Genomic DNA, 16,915 nt, shown 5'->3' with positions numbered 1-16,915 from the left:
TACATTTCATAAGAATATCACTTGAAAGTTTTCTCGGCAGTAGACTTTAGTTCATGCTTTACAACAATAGTTACCAATATTGTTTTGTGATATAAAATCTTGATAAATACCACTTTACAGCAAGTATTTTGACACTTAAATATCTTTATTTAATTACTCAATAGAATATAGAATATTACACTTCCTTTATGTTGAGTCTGATGATCATCTTAATTTCCTCATCACCCAATGGAATGTTTCATTCACTTGTTATGAGGAAGTAATCAGATATTATCCATCAATACACCTGTAACTGGTTGAACAACAGATTTATGGGACTGTGCCAACTTCAACAGTATAAACGTCAGTTGCAACCCTGCAGTCTCACACAGATGAGAAGAAAAAGAACAAAAGAAGCACGCGTGGACAGGTAATTAATTTATTTTGTAGAAGGGAAACAGTACTTCCAAACTGTTGTGCCGCATTATAAGATTTCATAAAAATGTGGCGCTTATTTCCAACTGAATTATAGTACTAATTTCTAATAGAGCGAAACGACAAGTGATTTGTTTTTGTTGCATAAAAAGATTCAGGTGCAGATCAGGGATTTTTTGACAGGGCTTCTTGACAATGTAAGATTTGGCTCTTTGTGCCATTTTGTCAGTAACTATTGCACTTACATGAAATCAAAATGTTGCACATATACTGTATGCCACTGTTTGCTACTATGGGCATTTTGATGCATATTTGAAACAATATAAATATAGTTCTTTGAACATCCTCTGCTATTAATACAGTATAACTAATTTACAGGAATGTGCAGCCTTAGTAAAGTATGCTTTCTGTGTGCTTTGTAGTTTTTTTCTTAATTCTAATTGATTATGTTTGGTCTGCAGATTTGAATTTTGAACTTTGGATAATGGCAGGTCAAGTCATCTTGCCTGTGCTGCTTTTGGGGATGATAAGTAAGTATTCAATAAAACCAAATTTAATCAAATTCAGTTTTATTTTGGTTGATGCTTTTAAGTTCATTAACTGACCTTTGTGTATTGATGTTAGCATTCTCAGATATATGTCCAATTATATTTATGTGTTTGTTTACATAGGTACAGTGACTCCTCAGAGTTCAGGTAAGCCAATGCTTAGATTTTTTTCTACTTTTAACAGAACAGGCATACAAAGTTACAAAATCAGTAGCTCAAAGCAGCTATTACTTCAGAATTATACCTAACGCCACTGGAGTACAGCTACTACCACAGCTGTATGCAGGGGTGGAGTGGGAATAAAAATAAGTCCAGAACTTTTGACTCTGACTGGTCTGCCAAAACCCACATGGAGACATACCATCACACATAACAGCCCATGTCGCACTTTACAAAAAATATGCAGAAATCAGAAGTCGCTTTGACTGTCTGTCAGTTAGCACTGAGACTTTACCCTCATTTGAACTTCATATGACTAAAGTTGGTTGGTTGAAGCCTTTCTATTGTATTTTAATTTACAGACCTCCTGGCCCATCTGGCCCTTTTCTGTCTGATTTTACTGAGTTCTTATCTTAAGTTATAAAGTTGAATAAAGTTTTAATTATTGCTGATTTTAACTTTCACGTTGATGATGTTACCTCTAAGGTTGGACCTGTATTTCTTGATATTACTGAGTCCTTTAACCTTATACAATGTGTTTCTGGGCCCAGACATAGAGTGGGGCATACCCTGGACTTTGTTTTGCACACGGTCTAACTACTGATAATGTTTGCTTGGAGGATTTCCTTGTCAGCGATCATAAGTGTGTTCTTTTTGATGTTTCTTGTAATTTGGATCCACTGCCCCATAAACATATGTCCCATAGGCACATCATTAACCAGAGCACAGCTGAAAACTTCATAGCTTTATTTGACCCTGATGTCCTGTTAATCTGTAATGACGTAGAGACCTTGGTCCAGTTATTTAATGGACAGTGCTCCTCTGTATTGTATATACTGGCTCCTTTTAAATCCAGACAATTCTCTGTCAAATCCTCACCCTGGATTTATGAGTCAATCTGCAGTTTTAGGTGGAAATGTAAGGAGATAGAGTGCTTGTGGAAAGCCACCAAACTAGAGGTCCATCAGCTACATCTTAAAGAGAAGTTTCTGTCCTGGGTCCTATGTTGTTCTCTTTATATATGCTGCCTCTTGGGCAGATTATTAGCCGTTATAGAGGCATCTCTTATCATTTTTATGCTGATGATATTGTTGTATTGCTCTTTTAAACCTGATGAGAGTAAGTGATTGTCCATTTTCAATGAATTTTTGGATGCCATCAAGATTTTGATGTCTGACAACTGCCTTCAGTTAAATGCAAAAAAGACCAAAGCTCTTATAATTGCTCCTGAAAATTTTAATCCAAATATTAAGCAACATATGGGGTCGTTGTGTTTGGGTTCAGCATAACCTTTGAAATTCAGGTGTCATCTTTGACCAATCCCTGTCCTTTGATAATCATGTCAGCCAGCTTATGCGCTCCTGTTATTTCCAATTGAGGAAAATTGCTAAATTATGAGCTATGGTGACCAAGGTTGAGATGATTATTCATGCTTTTATTTCTTCTTGTTTAGATTATTGTGATATTCTTTTTGCCTGTTTAAATCAAACTTCTCTGAACCGTCTCCAAACTGTCCAAAATGCAGCTGCTCGGCTTTTAACTAGAAATAACAAGAGATCACATATCATGCTAATTTGACCCTCTCTGCACTGGCTCCCAATTGTCCTGGATCCACCCTGCTGTTCTGTTCCTCCTCTCTGGCTGTTGTTTGACGAGTCAATGCTGTTAAATGCAGAACTATCTGACGCATCTGGATGCTCTCATTTTCATGCATTTTCCTGTCACAAACTGGGTCAAACTCACATCCATCACTGCTACAAGATAATAGATCTCTCCACACCCAACGTCTCAGAGCTCAATTGTAAGGCCATCACATGCATTGCAAATACAATAGCACAAGACATCACACACCCACTCAATCGCAACTTCACTGTAAAGCCCTCTGGGGTGCTTGTACAGGTCCCTGAGGTGCAGAAGGGCTCACTTTGGCAAAAGCCTGGTACCCACAGCCATAGCAGCCCTAAATAGGGTGACTTGCTGAGGGAACTATGAGTCTTGTTTCATGTTGTTTTGCCTCTTGTTGTTGTGTGCTGTTGTGTTGCACTTCATGTATCCTGTCTGTCATTGTTGTGTGATGATGTGTGTAAATGTTGATTTTTCCCTGTGATGTCCAGTGCTGTGAAAAAGAATTGCTCCCCGGGGACAATAATGTCTAACTAACTAACTGACTGAACGTCTGACTGACTGACTGACTGACTGACTGACTGACTGATTGACTAATGCTTTAATTTTTTCATGATTTTATTGTCTTTTCTCCAAGCTTTTCAGCCCAGCCTGTCCTTTTTTTAAAATCTTTGTTATTCATGTAAAGTGAGTCCGCAATAGATCACTGTTAGCTGGGTGTGCGTTTAAACAATGTTAAAAAATATTCCCACAGAGACAAGGGTAGGTGGAGCTGCGGGGAGAGGGAGGCAGACTTGAGGTATTTGACAGCCAAGCCACAAACCATGGCAGTCAGAGACAGATAAGGACTGCCATGACTATCTTTGAACAGACAATGTTATCTGCAGTTTATGTCAAGTCAAATTTCAATTTATTTTCCCTTTCAAATTTTTAAAGTATATATGGTACATGGAAATTTCACATGAACTAAGTAGATGTGGACAGTAACCAAGTACAAGTACTGTAAAATGACAGTACACATCCTAAAGTATTGTACATGCTTTCTGGTAAAATAGGATGATTCCTTTGCATACAATTTACATCCAGTGCCAATGTTTAGTGCGACTTAAAGTAATAGTGTTTTGACTTTGACACCAGAGGCAAGGTTTTGCTTTGTTGTAAGCCCAAAAGTTGGCTTTTGACTTTTTTTAATACTTAAAGAATAACTTAACACCAGGCTGAGCTGTAGTGTTTCACAGCCTCCTTTCATTGGAATTTACAAGTGTGATGCATCTTGGATGAGGTCAATTGACTTTGCTGCACCTGTAGCCACACCCAGCAGTGATGTCATGGTGTACTGACACACCATAGAGTGCACTTCATTATCACTGCAGCAAGGTGAAAAGTAAAACCACTGGAGGTCAGCCAAAACATGATTTTCAGCCAGTGTTAAATTGCTCTTTAACATTCTGGTTGGTAAGTATGTTGAATAAAAAGAGTCCAAGACATGCTCTGCACTCTAACAAAAATGTATAGAAGAAAACTTAAAATACTAAAATAAAATAAATAACACAAAAAAGCATATTTTTGTTTATTAGATCAGACACTATACAACATTGGCAGGATACTGTACAAGGCCAACATGGATGTTCATTCTATTTTTAATTTTTTAATGTGATGTCTTTTGTTCTTTTTAGGACTGCTCTACTCAATTTCTGGAACAACAAGCTCTCCATCAGATGATGGAAGTTCTCCTGAAATTGCCCTGCAACGACCTTTTCTTTATTTTGGACGCTCGTATGATCAGATTTATGTATGTAATAATTATTTTGGCAATATAAAACATCTATTTTTTGTAAGCTTTGAACAATTCTGGTATAATTTGTGAAAGGATAACATTTTCATACACTTTAACTTTCAAAACAAGAACTGTATTGTGCACATGCAAAAACAAATAAATAAAATTAAAGAATGTAGCAAAAAGTGCAATATTTTGCGAAACTAATAATACTCCACATTAAACTTCAAATTTTACTCAGTATTGGATATAGTTGTAGTCAATATATTGTGATATCTTATAATATGGTAATAAAATACTAAATAATACAAAAATATATTATTTGATAACATGCAATTGTCTGAGACTATAGTCGATATCTACTGATTCTTTGCTAGTAAGAACTGGTTGATGTGTTTACAGGTCAACCACAATGGACACCTGACCTTTGACTCATCATGGGGTGTTTACGTGCCTCAGAGGTTCCCAGCACATGGATCCAGAGACATCATAGCACCATTCTGGACAGATTTAGACAACAGAGCAAATGGTCAGGTTAACTACAACCAATACACCAGCGGCAATGTTCTCCAACAAGCTACACAAGACATTAATAGGTATTTCCCAGGGTTGAACTTTAATGCCAACTGGGTCTTTGTTGCAACATGGTATGAGGTGGCATACTATCCAACAACTGGAACAGTAAGTCAACTTATTCTAAATGGTGAAATACATATGATGTGTAATATGTGTTATCTACAGTATTATCATTATTATACTACCATAAAACTATTACTAAATTCATTATAAAAACAATGAGTATTTTTTTTTCAGGAAACAACTGCCCAAGCAGTCTTGATCTCTGGTGGCCATTACTCATTTGTGCTGATGAACTATGGGATAATAGCCTTAACCAATCACAGTGTGCAGGTCAGAGCCATTAAAATTATAGCCATTGTACTACAAAATAAGTCTTTTTAAGTTTACATGCCTTATTTAACAGTAACGTACAAATTCAAAACATAAAATTTGTTTTATCTATGTGACATGCATTTCCAGGCTGGATATGACACAATAAACTCCACCCACCATTTCACCATCCCTGGATCATTCTCTAACACTGCAACAGGAAATAACTCAAATTTCCGCCTGAGCAGCAACGTCAATGTACCTGGACGCTGGGCCTTCCGGACAGACCATGGATCAAGAGGCTGCACTTTCAATGGTACGGTAATACCACAGGACACTGAGGGTGATCACCTTAGGTACTTCTTCTTCAGTAACTCCACTTGTTGAAAATCTGTGCTGGTTGTAGAAATAATCAATCAAGTTTTATATGCAGCACACGGCTGAATATATTGTGCACTTAAAGGGCATTACATTAAAATATGATAACATACTGATAATCTAAGTTGCAAGTAAAGTTGAAAATAAATGTGTAATTTGTAATGATATGCCAAAGTAGTTCTCAAAAGTCAAATGGTAGGGGGCATCTTTGTGTCCTACAAGGTCAAGATGCTGACAATGACCATGCGGTGTCCCTGGTTTAAGGCAACTGGGAATCATTCTTGCCTGCCGTCCTCTTCTCTCTGAAGGCAGTGAAGACAAAATGCCTCCAAAAATTTAAAAAGTCAGATAGTTAAAATGATAATGGTGTTTGCATGTTGAAGTAAATGCTTGACTGACTTTTTTCTTCTGTCCTCTTCAAAGGTCAACCTGTGCAGCTGGGTGACGCATTCTGGAGCGACAATACCTGTGCACAGAGGTGCACCTGCACCTCAGGGGGCCTACAGTGTCATTACCAACCCTGCTCCTTTTCCCAAATATGCCGTCGTGATACCTTCCAGTTCTCCTGCCAGACTGTGCAGAGGGGCACCTGCACCATAAGTGGTGATCCACACTACTACACCTTCGATAACACAGTGTTTCACTTCCAGGGCACCTGCACTTATGTTCTCTCGGAACAATGTGGTCGTGGGCTGCCCTACTATAGAGTAGAGGGCAAGAACGAGCACCGGGGCAGCACTCGAGTTTCTTGGACACGACTGGTCAAAGTGTTTGTCTATAATGAAACTATTGAGCTTGTCAAAGGACGTCATGGTGAGGCTAAGGTTAGTAATTGAGACTGCATTGGTCAGCACTTGGTGAAATATTTTTAGCTTGTTCATAATTTTATAACTGTCTTTGCTTCCTGCTGTGCTTGCAGGTTAATGGAAACTTTGCAGCCACTCCATTCTCCCTCAATAATGGCACTGTCCAGGTTTATGAGTCAGGTTTTTCTGTGATCGTCAGTACTGACTTTGGCTTGGTGGTGTCCTATGACGTCAACCACTATGTCAGAATCAGTGTGCCCTACACTTACCAGAATGCAACATGTGGCCTGTGTGGAAACTTTAATAATCACCCTGAGGATGACTTTCGAACCCGCCAAGGTGAGGTTGTGAGCTCTGATGTGGTTTTTGCCAACAGCTGGCAAGCATCAGGGGATGATGAGCCTGGTTGTGAGGCACCATGTGGAGGTCTGGACTGTGCTGTCTGCACTGAAGCTCAGAATGCTTTATACAACAACAATGCCCATTGTGGTATCCTTCAGAGCAGCTCTGGACCCTTTGCTGCTTGCCATCAACAACTTCCCCCACAGCCCTTTGTGGAGAGTTGTGTGTACGATCTGTGTGTGGGAAGAGGGTACCAGCCGATTCTGTGCCAAGCACTAAATGTGTATGCAAGTCAGTGCCAACAGAATGGCATACAGCTCCCAAGCTGGAGGAGACAAGGCTTCTGTGGTATGCCTGTCAATTATTCAACATTTTTTTCATTGACATTTTGGTTAAATGTCAATGTTCAATGTTGTTTTCTTTTTCTTAGAAATCCCCTGCCCTGCCAACAGCCACTTTGTGTCCAATGGCACAGGATGTCCTGCTACCTGTGTCAATCCCAATTCTACCTACAACTGCCCTCTCCCAGCCCAGGAGAGCTGCATCTGTGATTCGGGCTACATCCTCAGTGGTGGTGTCTGCGTCCCTCATGCTGAATGTGGCTGTAGCTTTGAGGGTCGCTACTACCGCTCTGGAGAGACTGTAATACTAGACCAGGACTGTGGGAGACGTTGTAGCTGCAGATTTGGCTCAATGACTTGCCACTCCCATGGCTGTGGCCCACTTGAATCATGCGGTATGGAGGAGGGTGAAAGAGGATGCAGACCTAACAGCTATGGAACATGCTGGACAAGGGGCCCAGGGTCATATCATACATTTGATGGTCTGTCATACCGGTATCCTGGGGCATGTCGATTGACCCTTGCCAAAGTAGTGGGATTGTCTAGTCACCCCCACTTTGTGGTGACAGCAGAGAAAGTGCCCAGTGGCCATCAGGGCTTTGCCAGGGTGCTGAAATTTGAGGCAGAGGGCACACACGTGTCCATTGAGATGGCAAGAAGGAGTAGAGTACAGGTATGTTACTGGTATGACGACTACTATATTTCAAGAGACAAACGTGATGAAATGAATAATAACACCAGAGAAAGGTTTTAATAAAAATTTATATTATTATTTCTACATTGCATGCCCCTTTGTTGTAGTTTTGTTTTGAACTTGCAGTTTGTTATAAAATATCAAACTAATTGTTTAAATTACCCTTTAGGTTGATGGTCAGATCATCAGACTACCTTTCAGCTCAGCGTCCAACCGATTCCGCATCTATCACAGCAGCACTGACAGTATCATCCTTCGCACCTCCTTTGGTGTAACGGTACAGACAGTCTGGCCTCACTTTGTGCGAGTCACTGCACCTGGAATTTACAATGGTTCACTTGGTGGACTCTGTGGTGATTACAATGGTCATCCAAATGACGATTTCCAGACACCCAATGGCATCTTGGTTAACAGCTCTCAGGTCTTTGGGGACAGTTGGCGAGATGGCTCCCTTGCTGCACATTGTGTGGAGAGTAGAAATTACAACTCTACAACAAATTACAACTCTAGTGAGTACTGTGGCATTCTTGTCTCATCACATGGGCCATTTGCCCAATGTTGGGCCACGGTGGACCCATGGCAGAATGTGGAAGCGTGTGTGGAGATAATTAGTGCCTCAAGAGATCCAGCATCAGCGCTATGTGAGGTCCTTCAAGATTATGCACTAATGTGTCAGCAATTGGGTGTTGCCCTAGGACAATGGAGAAATACAACTGGTTGTGGTAAGCATTTTCCTGCTTTTATTTGAGGCGGCTTTCATTTAAATATACAGTTGATAAATTAATTGATTTGATTTAAATTAATCTTTTCTCTTCTCTAGCGCAAACCTGCCCCCTAAACAGCCATTATGAACTCTGTGGAACAACTTGTCCATCCGCCTGTCCAAGCCTTTCCTTCCCCTTCTCCTGTGAAACTCTGTGTCAGGAGGGTTGCCAGTGTGATGATGGTTTTGTCCTCAATGGCAACCAGTGCGTGCCACCAACAGACTGCGGATGTCATCACCAGGGACGCTATTGGGAAGGTGGTGAACAGTTCTGGGATGGTGAGGAATGTCAGAGCTTGTGTACCTGTAATGGCACAACTGGAGCAGTCCACTGTATCCCAAACACTTGTGGTCCCCAGGAGTCCTGCCGTGTGGTAGAGGGTGAGTTTGGCTGCCATCCCAACCCTCATGGCACCTGCTCTGCCTCTGGGGACCCCCACTACCTTACCTTTGATGGCAAAGCCTATGACTTCCAGGGAACCTGCCGCTATGTTCTGGCAACCTTGTGCAACACCACTGATGGCCTGCATCAATTTTCTGTGGAGGCTAAGAATGAGCCGTGGAATGGGTTGCCAGTTTCAATTACAGCTGAAGTTTATGTGAACGTGTGGGGCTATCGAGTGCATATTTCAAGGGACAGAAATGGTGTGGTAGAGGTGAGTTGAACAATTCCAGATTTGTTAAACTCTTACATATCAACATTGTTATTAGTTGTAAAAGTATTGCCCAGGTTATAATACAAGTATAAACATCATTTCAAAATTTTCATTATTTTTCAATTGTATAGGTGAATGGAATAATAAACAATTTACCAGTTCTACTGAATGGAGGTCGTGTGTCTGTCTATGCAAGTGGATCTTACACATATGTCAGCTCTGATTTTGGTCTGAGTGTAACATATGATGGATGGAGTACAGTGTTTATCTCTGTACCTTCAAATTACAGGTATCTGCTGTTTACCAATGCTCAAAGTGGAATGCATTACTGTGATAATTACACACATACTCTACGCAAATGATAATGACCTATTATTGTATTTTTGGCACTTATTTTTTCATTTTATTATTATCTCCAACAGTGGACAAATGTGTGGACTTTGTGGAAACTTCAATGGAAATCCAAATGATGAGTTCCACACCCCTTCTGGAATGATGGTCACCACTCCATCTCAGTTTGGGACAGCTTGGAAAGTGGCGGGCAATTACACCTGCAGTGATGGGTGTGGCTCCTCTTGTCCGCAGTGTGCCAATGAGCTTCCTGCTAGAGCTCAGTGTGATGTGATTCAGGCAGCCGATGGACCGTTAAGCTTCTGCCATGAGCAGGTGGACTCAAGACCATTTTTCAATGACTGTGTGTTTGATGTATGTGTGTCAGGAAATGAGCGCCAAGATCTCCTGTGCAGGGCCATTCAGGCATATGTCAGTGCCTGTCAGTCTGCTAATGTGCGAATCTACCCTTGGAGACAGAACACCAACTGCGGCAAGTCATTGCATTGTTTATGTAATATACAAATATGAAACAGCAGGAAAGTCTCTTGACCTATTGTATCTATATACAGGCTTAGTTAATCAACACCTGACATTGACCACTATTTGTTTCCTCACTTATTCAGGACTCGACTGTGCAGCCAACAGCCATTATGAGCTGTGTGGTACTGACTGTGGACACACTTGTGCCAGCAGCATTAATGCCACCTGCGAGCAGGCTTGCTCTGAGGGATGCTTCTGTGATGAGGGCTTTGTCAGGAGTGGGACAAGGTGTGTCCCTGTGGAAAGCTGTGGCTGCCAATATAATGGCTTCTACTATGAAGTAAGTCACATCCCAGTTAATGCTTTCTATGTTTGCAATAAGCCACATTTTCATGAAAAATATATATATAATATATATTCTTTTCTCTTTCTTACGCTAAAGGCTGGTGAATCGTTCTGGACAGAAGGATGCTCCCAGCGATGTGAATGCCATGCTCCCAATGACCTGCGCTGTTCTGCTGCATCTTGCACCCCTGCACAAGAGTGCACCATCAAAAACGGCCAGCTAGGCTGTTTTGATGCAATGTCTACTTGCACTGTGTGGGGGGACCCACACTACATCACCTTTGATGGGGCACTGGCTCATTTCCAGGGCACATGCTCTTACGTCATCACTGAGAGTGTGAACCACGGCATCAATGAAACACAGTTTCGGGTAGTAGCCACCAATAATCACCGTGGCAACAACCGTGTGTCATTTGTGTCAGCAGTGGATATATACCTCTCAAATCCACCAGAGAGTGCATACGTCAGGATCGGCCCTAACAAAAGAGTAAAGGTACAGTAAACTATATTTACTTAATTATATACAACTTTCTATATCTATATATTAAGTGTAAATATGACTGACAATAAGTACCTCCCCATCTCTTCTCCATCTCTCTTTAATCTTTCATCCTCACAGGTAAATGACACTGAAGTGTCTCTTCCGACCACTGCAGGAACCTTAGCTCGGGTGTTAAGGCAGGGAAGCTACATAGTGGTTGATGCCAGTGACCTGATAGTCCAGTTTGACGGTCAGAGTACTTTACTGGTCAGAATCGGCCAACACTGTGAAAACAGAGTCACTGGGATGTGTGGTAACTTCAACAACGATCCTGCAGATGACAAAGTCTTGCCCAATGGTACACTGGCACAAAATGACAATGACTTTGGACACAGCTGGAAGGCACCCACAAGTCAACCAGGGTAAGTTGTTAGGAAATACAGTGAGGGGTAATTTTGAAGTTAATGTAACAGACTGTAATGGCAGCTATAGTATGCTGAATATTAACACAAACTACAAACTATTGTCACTGTCAGTTAAATGCAGTTCAGTATATGAACTTAACAGTCTTGTTTTTCTGCCTGACCACCTTGAAACCTTTTACTACATTAAGAAAATTGGCTTTTTTGGCTTGACCACCACATATTTTAATACAAATTTTGCAAGCCACGCCTTGTACTTCATTTCAAGTCATGTATAATGGTTTTTCTATTTTAGGTGTGGATCCACTGATAATCAGAACGGTGATGGACTGAACGACTGTCCCTTCATGGAAGAATACTCTGAACTCTGTAGTGTCATCACCAACTCTAGTGGTCCATTCAGTGCCTGTCACCTGCACTCAGACCCCCAGCCATTTTTCAGTTCCTGTGTCTATGATCTCTGCCTCTACACCCCAGCCAATGGCATGCTGTGTTCTGCTGTCTCAGCCTATGAAAGGACCTGCTCTGTCTTGGGTTTGAACATCCCTGAGTGGCGCTCTGCTTTGCTGTGTGGTATGTTTGCACTGTGTTAGTTATATGTATGATCTGTCATTTTGTTTCAGTTTCATCACTCTTTGTCTTTTTCTCTCCCCACTATTTCTCCAGCTGAGTCAGACCCCTGTGAACATCTGGACTGTGCAGAGCATGAGTGGTGTGGTGAGAAGGATGGTGTGTATGGCTGCTTCTGCGATGAGCACCACCATCGAGCCAACAATGAGAGCTATGGTGAGGGCAGCTCCTATGAAAGCAGTGCTTTGTTTTTCAGATCTCTTGCGTGTGAGCCAAGATAACACTGAACTTTAGCTTGTTTTAATTGTTGGAATATGATTTTTTTTCATGGCTGAAAAGTTGAATTATGCATTTTATTTATGAGTTTACAAATTATAATAGATCAGACTTTCTACATTAGATAACTTTATCTCATCAAACTTTTAAACTATGACTTAACTACCAGACATCAGCAATCACAGCTGTCAGCCAACGATTTGGTCTACTGTAACACAAGTTCATAACTGTGAATACAAACTTAAAAAGTCACTCACAACAAATGACTGTTTGCCTCAACAAGCTTAAACACATTATGTTGTCACTTGCAAATATTTTTTTTATTTCTATCTCTCTTTCACAGACTCATCCATCACTTGTATCAGTAGTTCAGGTACCATGTCCCTGTCCCGCTGCCAGCTGTTTGAAGCTGGTTTCCACTCCAGTGCCCTACACCTCCGAGAGCACTCCTGCAATGGGACTGTCCAGGACGGACGGCTGGTGTTCCACTTCGACAATGATGACCAGCTGTGTGGAACAGTACTGAGGGTACAGGCCATACATTTCATAGAAACAGTCTAAACAGCATTTTAGATGTAAACTTCATATGGATCAGTTAAAAGCATATTGCGTCTAAAAAATAAACAATCTTTATTGTCTTACATGTAAATCTTTTCCATAAGACGTATTAAGTTTAAAGTAACTTATACCACTTTGTTATTTAAATTTAAGAGCAATGGAACCCATTTCATCTATGAGAACACCATCCAGGGTGATGTGGACCCTCATGAAGGTCTGATCAGCCGCCAGAGGAACATCCACTTGCGTTTCTACTGTGAATATCCTCTGACCGAGACACTGTCTATGGCTGTGGGCATCAACCCTGTAGAGAGGTGATAGTCACAATAAAATCTCTGCATGTTTTATTTGATTCCTGTTGCTACTATAGCTAATTCAAAATTGCTGTGCATTTTTTTACAAGAACACAGTGATAACGACAGTGACAAAGACTGATGGGAATAGGTGCCCTTTGCTATCAGTTTGGTGTAATTGGCCACTACTCACATTCTACACTTTCACTAATCAACCTAGAATATGAAAAAGGGCGGTCTGTCCCTTGTATCTTAATTAATGAGTAACAGTCACCTTATGTGTTGTTTTTCTGTAGCATTGTGCAGAAGAAGCTTCCATCTGGCCATGGACTTTATCATATGAGAATGATCCCCTATCAGGACGCAGGCTTCCACTTCCCCCTCACCAGTAGCCATAACATAGAAATGGAAATAGACCAGAGGTTGTACATCGAGGTGCGGACAGAAGGAATTGACGAACGGCAGATCTCCACCATCTTGGACTCTTGCTGGGCCTCACCTGTCAACATCGCCAACTATCCTGTCCGCTGGGATCTCATTACTGAAGAGTAAAGGAGCTATTGCAATTTCACCCTGTCTCCGCACACTGGTTTCTTGTGCTTGATTAGCAAAGTCTGAAAAATTAATAGCCCCTACAAGGGCCTCCCTTCACTTGCTCTACCCATCTTCTTTTTAACAACTTAACTTTCTTGCTTTACTTTATCATCTGCCTGCTTACATTGTAACTTTTACCATCTTCCCTGTCTTCCAGGTGTCCAAACCCAGCAGATGGTACAGTAGAGCTGGTTCAAAATGGCATCTCCACCGTGGCCCGTTTCTCTTTCAGGATGTTCACCTTCACCAACTTTTCATCCATCTACCTGCACTGCCAGGTCCACCTTTGTCTTTTGAGCCACAACAACTGCACAGCTGTAAGTACAACTCTGTGTGTGTTTGCAGTGAGATGTGATGGATTATCAACATGTGCAATACTCTGTGTAAAAGTGTCAGCAGATGCCTCTAATGCTGTTTTCCTGCAGCCCTGCTACCCGGGTTACCACAGGAGAGTTCAGAGAGATGTATCCTACCATGACACTGAAACCATCTCACTAGGACCACTAGTCCTGATGCCAGATAGCAAAGGTAAAGCTTGCTTATGCTTTCATAACTTTAGCAAGCTTGTAGATGACATCTCAATCGATATACTTTATGTAAACTTTGGTTCTTCTCTTGCAGGCAGAATGATGAAAGCAAGCAGTGCCTCAGGCCAGTTAACTTCCCTGGTGACCCTGATGATCAGTCTGCTGACTGCCAAAACTCTGATCTAGGGAAATAAAAGATGATACAACGTAAATGTGAGGACTGCCACTAGAGTGCGTTTGTTAGTGAGCAGTGGCTAAATTGTTGAGTATAGATGTAAGAACTGCAAGTTACTTTTCATCCTCAAAAGAATGAAAGCTCAACATTTGAACAGGGCTCAGTCACGACAACTGATTTGTTATTGTTAATATTATAGAATGCTGGTTTGGTTTGGTTTCTTTGACAGTCTTTTTTCCTTGAGCTGTGCTTTCTACTTGTGTATTTGTACTTGTCATCAGGGGAAAAGTAGAAGTAATTTTGCTTTACATCAGTAGGGGGCAGCAATGTACAGTACACTGAAGTTGCAACCACTTCCTGTATTCACTCTGTGTCATGTCAATCAATTGTATCCTCTGTTCCTTTGTGGTGGTACTTATAATGAAATATCTGTCATATAATCATGTTTAATGAAGGTTAACAGTATAAATGAAGACATTTTTGAATGAAGTATGAATCCCATTGTTGCCTAAGAATTTCCTTACATAATCCCAGTCCAGTGGACCTTTTAAAGTTGATAAAGATAAACCTTTTTCTATCTTACATACATGCTAGAGGGTTCTAAAATAGGCTAATATTTGAGGCTTTTTCTGCTGCTCACATACCTTGTTGCACCCTGCTGGCCTGACTCCAAGTTACAATGTAGTCGCTCTAGTTCTCCTCAGTACTCCCTTCTCTAAATGTGACAGTGGGTGTGGTTACTGCAAGCTGCAAGCAACCACAGCAATAATCAACTAATCAACAAGTATAAGGGTTTGGCTAAATACCCATGTGGTAACAGAATAAATTGCAAATTACTGTTGAAATAATAAAAGCAAGTTAATAATCAGAACATGAGGCGCATCTATGAATCTTCACCCTCTTCATCCTCTCATATAAACACACACACACACACACACACACACACACACACACACACAGGCACGCACACAAACACACATATATACACACACACACACTCTCTCTCTCTCCTTTCCTCTCCTCTCCCTCTTGCCACTTGCACTTGTGTACCACCTCATTGTTTCGGGATATATACACATTTTTCATGTGTGGTGGGTGAGTGGGCTATACATTATACATTATATGCTTGTACTGTCAAGGTATGATATACCGCATGAATACTGTGCAGCTGGCAGCCAGGGGTTTTTGTTTGTTATTTTAATTAGCTGAGGGGCTTTTTCACACTTTTTTGGAGAGCACGACCTGAGTGGAGAAGTGAGGATGTGTGTTGTGATGTGTTGTGGTGTTCCCACCTCTAGGTGGAAATTCATTGTACTGTCTTGAGGTAATCTGACAAGCGAAATGAGACAGACCCCTGTTCAGGTCACACCAACTTTGGATTTTGTAACTCCACTATTTGAGCTTTTTTGGAACATTGCCTGTTGTGTAGTGATAAAACAACTCTGAGCAAATGTGTCAAACTATTTAAACTGTTTGGCAAATCATGAACAGGAAATAAGTGGTGATTTTGAGGAAAAGACACTGTCTATCTCTTCTCTACTACTCCAGTTGGCACGTTTTCTTCCTGCCTCATAAAGTACTGTTTGTAGTAGGGAATTCAGGTCAAATCAAGTTGTGTGCTCCACACAGTGGGAGGACATTTGTTTTGCTGCCAGAGTTTTAATATGGTTACTGACAACCATATCAAACATCTTACAAAGGTCTATTTAGGTAGCTTATTGTAAAAAGTAAGAGTTGCATAATAAAGATGACCATAAAAAACAGTGAAGACAATAAGATGATGAAAAAACAAAACAATAAAGACATTAAACAAACTATAAAAAGGTAATATAGCACAAAGATTCAAGAGATGTGGCAAAATAAAATTTTTTATACAAGGTAGGCTACACGGAGTATCACAGTGTCACACTACAAAGATAAATGTTTAACATTATACTACCACAGTATCATTATTATAAGTGTGAGCCATATTATGTAATTCTAGTAATAGCCACTGAAACAAGTAAATCTTGTTTCCCCCTTTAACAAGACTGACAATCATGCTGGGTGTAATGGTTTACCAACTGTATCTCAGTCCAGTTTCACATGTCTACAGGTTGATCTTCATACATTATTAAAAAAATATATTTCTTGTTGTAACGTGGGAAAAATACATTTTATATTCAATGTAGGAGTATTAATACTTTATTATTCAATTACCTTGTTAATGGGAGCACCACTTTTGGCACCTTTTGGGTTAGAATTTGTTAGTGCCAAGAGGAAGCACTAATCCTTGTCCAATTTAATCAGTGAATCACTCTTATAACCATAAATTCTTGTCCCAAACAGTGACCTGTTTACTGCAGCTCAAAGAAACAAACAACCACTTTTCATAATATATAAATGTCTTGAGGATACATGATAAAGGTAATATAAAGAAAAAAATAATAAAATAATAAAAATAAATATGAAAAAAGCCTTTAAATGGTAATA

General features: G+C 40.5%; 1 protein-coding gene across 1 annotated transcript; it reads left to right on the top strand.

Annotated features, from left to right (window-relative positions):
• Positions 1-384: 384 nt before the first annotated feature.
• LOC137172166 (alpha-tectorin-like) lies at positions 385-16,017 on the top strand. The gene is given in 25 exon segments (XM_067576456.1): positions 385-409; positions 876-944; positions 1,086-1,109; positions 4,421-4,536; positions 4,924-5,202; positions 5,335-5,430; positions 5,560-5,725; positions 6,211-6,611; positions 6,707-7,283; positions 7,366-7,949; positions 8,140-8,692; positions 8,791-9,389; positions 9,521-9,678; positions 9,812-10,212; positions 10,346-10,542; positions 10,645-11,040; positions 11,167-11,450; positions 11,746-12,023; positions 12,117-12,236; positions 12,640-12,824; positions 13,008-13,168; positions 13,444-13,695; positions 13,899-14,157; positions 14,159-14,269; positions 14,363-16,017. Coding segments are annotated over 23 exon segments (6,213 nt in total). The 5' UTR covers positions 385-409; positions 876-898; the 3' UTR covers positions 14,240-14,269; positions 14,363-16,017.
• The last annotated feature ends 898 nt before the right edge of the window (positions 16,018-16,915 follow it).

The sequence above is a fragment of the Thunnus thynnus genome, chromosome 20 (genome assembly GCF_963924715.1).
Source record: "Thunnus thynnus chromosome 20, fThuThy2.1, whole genome shotgun sequence".
NCBI classification, from domain to species: Eukaryota; Metazoa; Chordata; class Actinopteri; order Scombriformes; family Scombridae; genus Thunnus; species Thunnus thynnus.
The sequence above is the reverse complement of the archived record's forward strand: the minus strand, read 5'-3'. Positions and strand labels throughout refer to the sequence as shown.